Consider the following 13,277-nt stretch of genomic DNA (forward strand, 5'->3'; position numbering starts at 1 on the left):
AAAAAAAAAAAAGAAAGAAAGAAAGAAAAAAGGGGAAAAAAAGAAGAAAAGCAAGAAAACCTGCAATATCTGGGGATAGGACACTGAGAAAAAAAAAGTAGAGAAGGAGAATAATAAATGAAAAAAACATATGGGAAAAAGGCAAAAGGAACATCAAGGAACAGTTTTAATCACAATAACAAAAGGGGGAAAAGAAGAAAAAACAAAACCTTAAATTAAAAAAAAAAAAAAAATTCAGCAAGGCACAGAGAAAAGAAAAAATGCTGAAAACTAGGACCTGGGAACTGGAAGATTAAGAATAATAATTAAAAGGATTAATAATATTAGTTGTTTTAAAACAGACAAATAGAAGCAAACTAATCACCAGAAAAAAGAAAGCAAAAAAGAAAAAAAAATAAAATAAAAAAGAGAAAACAAAAAATTGGTGGAGGACAGGGCAGGGCACCCAGACTCCTTCTGAGCACACAGACTGTGATGGAGTTCCTGTGGGCCTAGAAGGTAGGTGGGAATGGAGGATGGCCACACCTCAGTTCACCAAGAGTAACAAGAGGAATGTCGTACCTTATCAGTCTTGCAGGTCCCGAGTGTCCTTGGGGTTGCTGGAAAGCAGAACATGTTCTTAAGCCCCAGGAATCTGCAAGAGTGCTGTCTCTTTAAATATCCAAAACAGTCAATCCACTTTTTATACCTTCAAAATGGCGGCGTCCTCCGGACAGGCAAAAGTCCACAACTCAGCCCACCTTTCTCTTCACTTTCTCCGTTTGTTCCCCAGCCACTGTGCACAGTCCTCCGTGCAGTCCCTGGCTAGCAGGGTGATTTTTAAGTTAATTCTTAGGTCCTACTACCACTCGGGAATCTCCAAGCTGTCTGCCGTCAGGATCGCTCAGGATCACTGCCAGACCGCAGCTCCGTGTGTCTCCTTTTTTGGTATTTTCACGCAAATTCTTCTGCTAGTTGGGGTTTAGTCCACTTGTATATCCTTCCCTTCAAGGATCAAGGGTCCACGATTATCTTCTGTGTCTGTGTTAATTGGTTTCCCTTTTCTTTGTTGAAGAGCGTCTGTGCGGTCTTTCTGCCTAGTCTGCCATCTTGCTGGCCTGCTTGTTCTGTATATTTTTAATAATTTTGTTGTTGTTGAAAATATAAAAAAAGTAGGAGGCCTCACACTCCCTGATCTCCAAACCTACTATACGACTATAGTAGTTAAAACAGCTTGGTACTGGTTCAATGACAGACATAGATCAGTGGACCAGAGCCTATGGCTGGCTGACCTTTGACAAAGGGCCAAAACTCATTAAGTAGGGAAAAGATAGTCTCTTTACTAAATGGTGTTTGAAAAATTGGATGTCCATTTGCATAAAAATGAAACTGGACCTGTATCTGACATCATGTACAAAAAAAAAAAAAAAAAAAACCTCAAGTTGGATTAAAAATCTGAAAGTAAAACCTAAAATCATAAAGACCATGAAAAAATAAATAAAGACAAACTTAGGGACCCTATTTCAGGACACAAATCCATTGCCAAATATAAAAACGTGTAAACACCAGATGACAAAAATAGATGAGTGGGACCTCCTAAAACTTATCAGCATCAAAAGATTTCATCAAAGGACAACCCACAGAATTGGAAAAAATTTGGAAAAAACATATTGGACAAAGGGCTAATTTCTGAAATTTATAGAAAATTTCAACAACTTAACAACAAGAAGACAAATAATCCAATTTAAAAATTGGCAGAGGATATGAAGAGACATTTAACCAAAAAAGACATTCAGTCAGCTTGCAAACACATACAGAATGCTCATGATCATTACCCCTTAGAGAGATGCAAATCAAAACAACGATGAGATATCTCACTTCAGTATTAATGTTATGTGCCGTCGAGTCAGACCTGACTCATAGAGACCCCTCCTTGGGTTTCCAAGGTGATATCACTACGGAAGTAGATTTCCCACCCTTTCTTCTGAGGAGTGGCTGGTGGGTCCAGCACTAATAGCAAAGATTAAAAAAACAGAAAACAAGAAATGCTGGTGAGGGTGTGGTGAGACTGGAACCCTCATACACTGCTGTTGGAACTGTAAAATGATGCAACCACTGTGGAAAATGGTATGGCACCACCTTAAAAAGCTGGAAATAGAAATACCATATGATTAAGCAATCCAACTGCTAGGTATATGCACTAGAGAAATACAAACTGTGACATGACAGGTATATGCACACCCATGTTCATTGCAGTGCTATATTACCAAGTCAGAAAAGGGTTTTATAAAAGAAGAAAATGTTCTCTGAAGGTGACCAATGGTGGGTGGGGAAAGGAGGGTAAACAACTAACTAGAGAGGAGACATATACTAACTTTAGTGAAGGAAAAAAATATATCCAATTGAACAAAGAAGTTGCTCGTGCTATTGATGAATGAGTGAAGCTCTGACATACATCTTTGTTTTTCCCTTTCATCTTACTCAGTACTGTCAATGAAAACACCAACTATCATTCATGTTGGAACAACACTCATTCATTACTACAATCATTAGTTGTTTATACATATAAGAGTTCAGTAACAACCAATGAAGGTATTCTTTGAGGAGCAATTGGTTTTATGAAATTTATAATTGCAAGAATAATACATTGTGTCATTATTATTTGTAAATTATGTGCTGCACATTTCTAATAGCATTATTTATATTATTTATAATATAACAGTATGTAAATATAGAAAATACTGGCTTAAAACTTTATAAATAAAATATTCTTGCATATCACAGATAATTATTTTTTGTTAACTTTTTATTTTTTTAGGTTGTACATGAATTTTTTCAAATTCCTTCTGAAAAGATTGTTCTAATATTAAGCTAGCTTACTTTTCACACCTACATTGACACTCAGTGCTGTTTGTAGCAAATCTTTACAAACTTAACAAGTGTAAATGAGTTAATTTCTATTTCTCACATTGCTAGTGAGTTGAAATGACTTCAGTTTTCATTGGGCTTTTGTATTTATTTCTTAATGTTCTTAATGTTCATACTCCTGGCCACATTTTAAGCACTGGGGAGCCTGAATGTTTATTGATTTGTAGGAATGATTTGATGTTAAAGAGACTGATGCTTTTGTTGTAGTTCCTTGTGCATGTTATTGGACTTTTTGAACTTTAAATATATATTTAAAATATACTAGCGATTTTTTTCTTTTTGAAAAAACTGGTATTTTGTTTAGGCAAATGTATTTCTCAAGTATTTTATAAGAACTACCTTAAATGTATGATTTAAAAGGTCTTTCCCATTCTAATAAATAAGCTGAATATCAGTTCAAAGGTACTTTGAACATGTACTAAATGCCAAGCCCTGTACCATGAGGCACTAGGGATACTACCGTAAACAAGTCAGAAAATATCCTGCACATGGACCTGTATAGACTTGTAGGGAGACAGATATTAAACAGAGCTAGACAAAAGAAGGTAATGTTTAAAATTTATTGTAGTGACTTACTAACAGATAATAAAGGAGATGCTCACAATTACAGTATGGAGCTTTACCTCTGTGCTAACAATTTTCTTTCTCTAGGTCTTATCACAGACTGGAGTGCTCTCAGGAAGAATATCTCTAAACAGCAAAACCATCTTTGTTTCCACCTCTAATTTAGCATGTCCCTCTACATGAAATGTAAGCACTTTGATGAGGCCAGATTCTAGCACATTCTTGTACTTCCTGAGGTACTAATGGAATCAAACTTTGCTCCACATATAAACTGTCAGCCCACTCTTGACTGACCCATAGCGCTATATTGAGTAACTTTTCTAGAATCGTGTACATTTATTTTGCAAATGCCCTTTTTTAGTTTTTTCTGTGTGTATTGAGAATCAGTGATTGGATGTTGGTTTCCTAAATTCTTTCTTAAGTATACTTTCAGGAATTATGGAATGTTTACGGCATGTGACAACCCTCTTCAAATATATTTTTAGGTAATACAGATTTCTTCCTATGTAAATATATGGTGTAGTGCCTAAGGCATTTGACTGCTCACCAGAAGGCTGGCAGTCAAACCCATCAGCTGCTCCCTGGAAGGAAGATTGGGCAATCTACTTCCTTAGAGATACCACCTCGGAAAACCAAGGAGGGCTTGCTATGAGTAGAATCACCTCAACAGCAGTGAGTGCGAGTTAGTTCTACATAATAGACAGAATATCCAAGAAGTTCAAATAATTGAGTTTTAAAATGACCTTTTTAATCAAATTATTTAACACAATTTAAAATTCTATTTAAGGTATTTGAATATTATTAAAATTATTTTTATCATTTTTTTTTTAATTATTTTATGCTTTAATCAGAGAATATCACCTCAAAGCTTTGGTATTGAGGAGAAAATGTTTCATCCTCCCTTGTGCATTCCCAGAGTGCTAATTTTCCTTTCTCCCCTTTTCCCCTTTTCTTGCTCCTTGACCATCCCGAAGTACTCTTGTTCCTTCCCAGTCCTCACTGCCCTCCCTGATCACAAACTTCCAAAGGTTTATTTCTCAGAGACGGACATTTGTTATAGTTGCCTGAGAAAATATAGGGCACCAGGTTAAACTTATATATATGTGTGTGTGTGTGTGTGTGTGTATGTATATGTATATATGTGTGTGCGTGTGTACATATATATGTATACACACATATGTACACATATACACACATGTATGTGTGTGTATATATATATTGCTATTGTTATTTGCCGTCGAGTCGGTCCCGACTCATAGCGACCCCTCCTTGGGTTTCCAAGGCAGTATCACTACCAAAGTAGGATTGCCCAACCTCCTTCCGAGGAGTGGCTGGTGGGTTTGAACCGCCAGCCTTCTGGTTATATATGTATATGTATACACACACACACACACATATATGGGTAGGTAGATATTTTAGTACAAATATTGAGAGCTCTGGTGACATAGTGTCTAAGACATTTGACTGCTATCCAGAAAGCTGGTGGTTAAAACCCACCAGCCACTCCTCAGAAAGAAGGTTGGGCAATCTATTTCTGTAGTGATATCACCTTGGAAACCCAAGGAGGGGTCCCTTCAAGCCAGGTCTGACTCGAAGGCAGTAAGTTTGGTTTTAGTTTTGGATGCCCCAAATAGAAGCTCTGGTGGCACAATGGTTAAAGTCTCTGCTGCTAACCAAAAATCGGTGGTTTGAACACTCCAGCCACTCTTTGGAAGAAAAGACCTGCTCCTGTAAAGATTACAGCCAAGGAAACCCTATCAGGCAATTCCACCCTGTCCTATAGGGTCACGATGTGTTGGAATCGCCCGGACAGCACACAGCAATAATATGCTCCAAATACTGCATTGTTGTTGTTGTTGTTATGTGCATAGCCCATACTTAAAATAAAAGTAGTTGTTATTCATCTAAAATTCAAATTTAACTTGTATTTTTATTTGTTAAATCTAACAACCCTAAAACTAACTTTAAGTCATACCATTAACTTATTCATGATTTTGGGCAGTGGTACAATTTTTAAGAATGGGACAGGAAAATGGTCCTTTGGCCATGATTAATTTGTCATTTAGAATGATTCCCCCTCCCCCCAGTTCATATGAAGAGAATGCCCGCAATGCTGGAGTTTGTTCTCCTACCTGGTCCCCATATCTCGGCACACTGCTCCTGCAGCGTGGGGCACATTCCCATCAAGCAGTAGCCCTTTCCATTTTGACAAGGGAAGCCATTGACTCGGAATCTATCATCAGGGCAGTTACCAGATTTACCATTACACATTTCTGGCAGGTCACACTCATCTTTTGCTGGTCTGCAGACAGCACCAGCTGCTTTAAACTGCAGGAAGAGAAAAATGGAGAGAAGGCAGATTTCCCCCTGATTTACCTTGATTTAACATAAACAATAATGACTGTTTGGCCTTTTTTGGTGAGGCATCCTTCTATTCCAGTTTACATTTGCACTATATAAGTTAAAGCCATCTCCCATTATGTTAACTTTAACGTTATATTAATAATTTACATCTATTTACAAATTGTGCCCATGGGTGGCACAATTTGTTGTCAGCTACTAATGGAAAGGATGGTGATTTGAACACATTCAGCAGCACGATGGAAGAAAGGTGATGATCTGTAAAGATTACAGCTAAGAAAACTCTATGGAGATCAGTTCTCTGTAACACATGGATCACTATGAGTTGCAATTGACTCAGGACAACAAGTTTTTTTTTTTTGTCTGAATTTGCAGTATAATCAGTATAGAATTGCAAACTAGAAAAATATAGAATAACATAAAGCATCATCTTACATCCAAAGAAGGAAGCTATTTCTCCCTTAATGAAATGTTTCTCAGTCAGTATTTACAAGGGTACTTAAATTTGTAACTTCAGAGATTTATTGGTGAAGTGATTCTTTGAATTAAGTAAGATAAGCTTACAAACCCCACATCAGTATGTTCTAAGACTTTCCCAGACATCAAATTACCTAATCCTTAATTCTTTTTACAGTATTTTCAAGTATTTCTTGTCAACCCACATCTTCCTATTGAATGATTTATCATTAGGAAAAAAATTAAATATTAATTTGATGTATTAACTCCACTTACTGTCGAACATGCTCTTATTTCTTCAGATACACCTTAGTAACAGAAATTCTCACATTTATACAAATTTGAGAAAGCCTGAATGGATACTAGAATCACATCTTTACCTAGCTGAAGTGAGCAGTCATGCTCTCATTGCATCAAAAATTCTAGTATCTTCACATAAAAATTTCAGTTGTTGTATATGAGAACCTTCAATTCCAACTCTCTCTGCTCCAGTAAGACTAGCTTTCCTATTAGCTGACACACAAACCTTGCTTATAGTTGTTTGCTTTTCCCTGCCCTGGACCAGTGTTCACTTGGAAATCCTTTCTCATTCTGTCTACTTAATGTCTACTCATATTGTCCAGGCCAGCAAAAACTTCATTTTCCATGAAAATTCTTCAGTGCAAATTCACTCACTCAAAACTCATTGCTGTAGAGTCTGATCTGACTCATAGTGATCCCTGCTTGGGTTTCTTGGGTGGTATCACTATGGAAGTAGATTGCTCAACTGTCCTTCTGAGGAGTGACTAGTTGGTTTGACATGCCAGCCTTCTGGTTAACATTTTCTATGTGTGGTAGAGGAAAGAGCTCTGAGTTTGAATTTAGAAAATATGGCTTTGAATCTTGACTCTTCCACTGAGTAGGCATGTAACCTTAGAAAATTCATTAACTCACCTGAAAATACACTTTCTGATTTATTTACAAAGTTATTCTGAAAATTAATTGACAATGTATGGGGTAAGTATTATACAAATGGAATACATCATTATAGTATTTATATGGGCATCTAATCACACATTATATGTTCATCATTTTCATGTGTGTATCTCTCATAATCTCTAGCAAATAATAGTTAATAAACACTTGTTGAGTACTACATAAGTTCTCAAATTTTATTTTTTTGGTATCCTTTATTTTTTCCTCTTCTTCTTTCATTAAAATATACACCTATAAGTTGTTGTGGTTAGGTGCTGTTGAGTTGGTTTCGACTCATACTGACCCTAAGTACAACAGAGTGACACACTGTCTGGTCCTGAACCATCCTCATCATGTAAGCCATTGTCGCAGCCACTGGGTCAATCCATCTCATTGAGGAACTTCCCCCTTTTCTCTGATCCTCTACTTTACCAAGCATGAAATCCTTCTCCGGGGACTGATCCTTCCTGATAACATGACCAAAGTATGAGAGATGAAGTCGCACAACCCTCACTTTTAAGGAGCATTCTGGCTCTACTTATTCCAAGACATATTTGTTAATTTTTCTGATGGCCCATATACATTCAATATTCTTTGCCAACACTGTAATTCAAATGGGTCAATTCTTCTTTTGACTTCCTTAATCATTGTCCAGCTTTCACATGTATTGAAAACATTATAGCTTGGGTTAGACACACCTTAGTCTTCAAAATGACATCTTTGCTCTTTAACACTTTGAAGAGATATTTTCCAGAAGATTTGCCCAATACAATATGTTATTTGACTTCTTGACTGCTGCTTCTATGGGTGTTGATTGTGGATCCAAGTAAAATGAAATCCTTGACAAGTTTGATCTTTTCTCCATTTATCATATGTTTATTGATCCATTTGTGAGGATTTTAGTTTTCTTTATGCTGAGTTGTAATTCATACTGAAGTCTTTAGTCTATGATCTTCATCAGCAAGTGCTTCAAGTTCTATTCACTTTCAACAAGCAAGATTGTGTCATCTGCTGTTAATGAGTCTTCCTCCAATCCTAATGCTGCATTCTTGTTCTGGTTGAATGACTGCATTTTGGTCTATGTATTGGCTCACAAGAGCACAACTAAATGTTTTTGGAATTCCCATTCTTTGCAATATTATCCATAATTTGTTTTGATCCACACAACTGAATGCCTTTGCATAGTCAATAAAACACAGGTAAACATCTTTCTGGTACTTTCTGCTTTCAGTCAAGATCCATCTGACATCAGCAGTGATATCCTTTGTTCTATGATCCTTCTAAATCCATCCTGAATTTCTGGGAGTTCTCTATTGATGTACTGCTGCAACTGTTTTTGAATTATTTTCAATAAAATTTTACTTTTGTGTGATACTGATATTGTTCAATAATCTCGATATTCTTTCAAACCAGCTTTCGTTAGAAGGAGCACAGACATGGATCTCTACCAGTTGGTAAGCTTTCTTTCAAATTTCTTGGCACAGAGGAGTGAGCCCTTCCTGTGTTGCATCAATTTGCTGAAATATCTCAGTTGGTATTCTGCTAATTCCTAGATCCTTGTTTTTTGCCAATGCCTTCATTACAGCTTGGCCTTCTTCCTTCAGTAATCTTATGCTACCTCCAGAAATGGTTAAATGTTGACCAACTCTTTTTGATACATTGACTCTATGTATTTCTTGTATTTCTTCCATCTTTTTTCAATGCTTCTTGCATCATTCAATATTTTGCCCAGAGAATCCTTTAATAATGCAATTCAAGGCTTGAATTTTTTCTTCAATCTTTTCAGTCTGAGAAATGTCAAATGTGTTCTTCCCTTTTGATTTTCTAACTCCAGGTATTCTCACATTTCATTATAATACTTTATCTTCTTGAGCTGCCCTTTGCAATCTTCTGTTCAGCTCTTTTACGTCATCATTTCTTCCATTCAGATAAGATTCTGTACATTCAAAAGCAAGTTATATACTATCGCAAGAATTTCTCATAAGCTGCTATGCTATCTAAACTTCCATTCTGCAGTTATTGATAATTTACTATATATCAAATTCTGTGATAGCTGGAGATGAATCAGACAGTCTTGTGCTCTCAAGATTTAAGTATACCAAATGATCACAATACAGGAAAATTATTACCAATAAAGGAAAGTGAAATGCTAAAATCTATATTGAGAAGAAAGTAAAAAATCTCCACAGAGAAAATGACACAGCAGCCACATTTTATGTCTTATTTCTAAGAATCTCACCCTAAAGTAACTTCAAATGTTTAAGATAGTAGCACGTCCACACTATTCGAAATAATAAATTTTCTGCCAAAGCACTGTTAAAGGCATGTATAATCAATATTAAGATGTGAACTAAGGTAAGTAGGTACCATCAAAGGGAGCACCAAGAATGTAGAAGTAACTAAAATTGTCTTGGGAGTCAGTCAGATTTGAGATTTGCCATTTGGTGGGCACATAATTCTGCACACTGTCTTCTCTGAGCCACAATTTTGTCAATATCAAAATGAGATAATAATATCTACCTCAAAAGGTTTTAGAGGATTATCTAAATCATGTATGTGAAGGACTCAGTAAGGGTTTGATAAATTGTCTTTGTTAGGTGCCTTTGAGTCAGTTCTCACTATAGCAACTCTATGTACATCAGAGTGGAACACTGTCCCGTTCTATGCCATCCTTATAATTGTTGCTACGTTTCAGCCCATGTTGCCGCCACTGTGCCAATCCATCTTTTGAGGGTCTTCCTCTTTTTTGCTGATCGTCTACTTTACCAAGCATGATGTCCTTCTCCAGGGACTAGTCCCTCCTGATAACTTACCCAAAATACATGAAATGAATTTTCATCAACCTCATTTCTAAGGAGAAATCTGACTGTACCTCTTCCAAGACAGATTTATTTTTTTTTCCAGAAGTCCATGGTACGTTCCACGTTCTTCACCAACACATAATTCAAAGTCATCAATTCTTCTTCAGTCTTCCTTATTCATTGACCAACTTTTGCATGCATATGAGATGATTGGAAATATCATGGCTTGGGTCAGGTGTACCTTAGTCTTCAATGTGACATCTTGGCTTTTTAACATTTTAAAGAGATCTTTTGTGGCAGACTTATCCAGTGACAAATAGTAGTTGGAATTATTTTATAGAAAGAAACATTTTGATTTATCTCTTTCATTTGACATATTCTCTAAGATAATAATACAGGAAAAAATAAAAAGTAATCATAATTATTAAAATACTATGAAGGAATAATCTTACTTGGCATCTTTCACAGCATTCTCCTAATGCACATTGAAAATTTCCTTTGATTTTACATGTTTTAGCATCACAGCAAATGTTGGTGCATTCCTAAGAAATATCAAAAACAAATACAAATGTTGAATTACATTTTTGGTCAGCAAAATTCATAATACAATTTATTCTTCACACAGATCCTACTTTGGTAAACCAAAAAAATAAACTCACTGCCATTGAGTTGTATCTGACTCATAGCGACCCCTCATTGGGTTTCCAAGGCAGCATCACTACAGAAATAGATTGCCCAAGCCTCCTTCCAAGGAGTAGCTGATGGGTTTGAACTGCCAGCCTTCTGGTTAGCAGTCAAGTGCCTTAGGCACTGTGCCACATGTGAAAATCTTTTTCAGCAAAATTGGACCAATAGGTAGCTTATTATTGATCTGAATTCTACTTACATGTGTTTTGTATTGTGGTTGTTTGTTTTTGACATGCATATCTTTTCTAGTTCCCCTAGTTTTTCAGCAATACTAAAAATGACCTATTGTTTTTGGTAAAATTTGAGGGAAAATAAAAGGATTTTCTTTTCAGAAATCCATCTAAATAGTTACAGAATATAAGTAATTCAACTCATTATTTATGTACCTACCCAGCAGCAAATTTAATTTTAGAGCATGTGCTGAAAATATGGTGATAGAGTTCTTATCTACTTTTGACATTTGAATGCTACATAAATCAGAATTGGGTCTCCCTGCTTCTGTTTTCATAAATCATCTACCTACTCAAGTTTCATTGGGAAAACTGCTACCTCAGAAACTTTCCCTTATTCTCATGGAGGGGTGTAACCTTGAAAGTTACAACTTTTTAGGGTTAAAACTCTTGCCTTTACTTCAAATATAAATAGCATCTGGGAAAGATTACTCTTTGTCACAGAGTGAATAAATTTGTAAGGTACATTTTTTCCAAATATTGATGAGCCAGCCCCCCTGAGGGTTTGGCAGATTACTCATGTTAAGTGTTAAAAAATTAGGGTCAAAGGTCTGATTCAGAATCTTGGGAAATATGTGAATAGGGGCTGGTCAGCCAGGCATTTCTACTGATAATAACTTCTGAGCTCAGAAACATTAAGACGTATAGGAGGTCTCTGTGTAAAGTGATAAGGGGATTCTGGAAACAGACATTTCTGAAACTAGATCTTGGCGCCTCTATTTACCAACACAAGACTTTGTTCAATTTATTTGTACTGTCTGACCACTATTGCAGTGCTGTGTTTAAATTAATTCTTCAATATGTGGTAGTCACATCAGAAACTTGAAGCATATTCAGCAAAAAAGGGAGATAACAACACAAAGAACAAGTTGGTAAATGGTACTAAAAAACTGATGTGAAGAAACCCAGAGAAGGAATTTAAGAAAGTTTATTAAGCAATATTTAAGTGTTCAGCTGCTAACCATAAGATTAGTGGTTCAAACCCACCAGCTGCTTCATGGGAGAAAGATCTGGCAGTCAGCTTCCATAAAATTTACAGCCTTGAAAATCCTATGGGGCAGTTCTATGCTATTCTATAGGGTCACTACAAGTTGGAATTGATTTGACAGCAACAGGTTTGGTTTTCATATTGAGCTATGTGAAAATTCTGTGGAGTATGGTTCTACTCTGACACACATGAAGTCATCATAAGTCTGCCTCAACTTGCCAGTAACTGGATAGTTGGTTTGTTGGTTAGTTGGTTGTCTGGTTGGTTATTAAGTAATGCATGATTTGTTGTTAGAAGGGCTGACCACACAAAAATTTACATACAAACATATACAAAATTACATGAAACATGCAATTTTATACTGTCATGGATGCTCTTTTATAGTTTATCTTCTTAGCAATTATCTTCTTGTCTTATATTCTTGAAATAAACTACGCCATTTTATAAAGTTCTTGGTAATACCTCGAGAGTACCACAATCACAGTCCTCTCCCACTTCTACCAACTGGTTCCCACAGATTGGAGTTGAGATGATATCTGTAGGCAGTGGAACATTAGAGAGGCAATTTGATAATTTATCTTCAAAGAACTTGTCATAGCTTACTCGGCTACAAGAACTGAAGTCTGTGGGTATATAGAAGCTGTGAAGATAAGAAAAGAGAAAAAGGAATACAGTCATGTTTACAAAATATGGAGCAATAGCATAGACATTGCATATAATTGCACCCACAACCTGCCAAAAGAACCAAACCCAGTCTGCTGACCAACTGTTTAATCATGAGCTCATTTGTGAACCTGATTTAATCCAATTTGTTAGACACAAACACTTCCTACTTAATAAACAAATATGATCCCATTTCGAAGTGCAGCATTCAGGATGTTGCTTAATGTGTGTGTGTGTGTGTATACATACATACACATGTACATACACAGTACATATACATACACATATATATGTGTATATGTATATATCTACATATGTACATGTGTGCATGTGTGTGTATGTGTGTGTGTATATAGATACATATATATATATGTGAGTGTATATCAAAAAACCAAACTCACTGCTATTGAGTCAACTCCAACTTACAGCGACATCTCCTTGAGTTTCTGAGACACTATCTCTACAGAACTAAATTGCCCAGTCTGCCTTCCAAGGGGTGGCTAGTGGGTTTGAACCACCAGCCTTCTGGTTAGCAGTCAAATGTATTAGGCACTATGACACCAGCGCTCCTATGTGACATATATATATTACATGTATATGATCCAACTTGATGGCAGTGCATTGCATTATATCATATATATCTATATCACACACACACACACACAC

At 36.2% G+C, this 13,277-nt stretch overlaps 1 protein-coding gene across 1 annotated transcript in view; it reads right to left on the minus strand.

Moving 5' to 3' along the window:
• Nucleotides 1-13,277, minus strand: part of ADAM28 (ADAM metallopeptidase domain 28) — a 116,974-nt gene that overhangs the window by 43,277 nt on the left and 60,420 nt on the right. Inside the window, exons 11-13 of the mRNA XM_007938785.1 lie at nucleotides 12,411-12,588; nucleotides 10,496-10,585; nucleotides 5,604-5,799 (exon numbers count right to left, since the gene is read on the minus strand). Of these exons, the coding sequence (XP_007936976.1) occupies nucleotides 5,604-5,799; nucleotides 10,496-10,585; nucleotides 12,411-12,588 (464 nt within the window). The remainder of the gene's footprint in view (nucleotides 1-5,603; nucleotides 5,800-10,495; nucleotides 10,586-12,410; nucleotides 12,589-13,277) is intronic.

This window comes from Orycteropus afer, unplaced genomic scaffold (assembly GCF_000298275.1).
Source record: "Orycteropus afer afer isolate SDZICR_OR568_19922 unplaced genomic scaffold, OryAfe1.0 scaffold00053, whole genome shotgun sequence".
Classification (NCBI taxonomy): Eukaryota; Metazoa; Chordata; class Mammalia; order Tubulidentata; family Orycteropodidae; genus Orycteropus; species Orycteropus afer.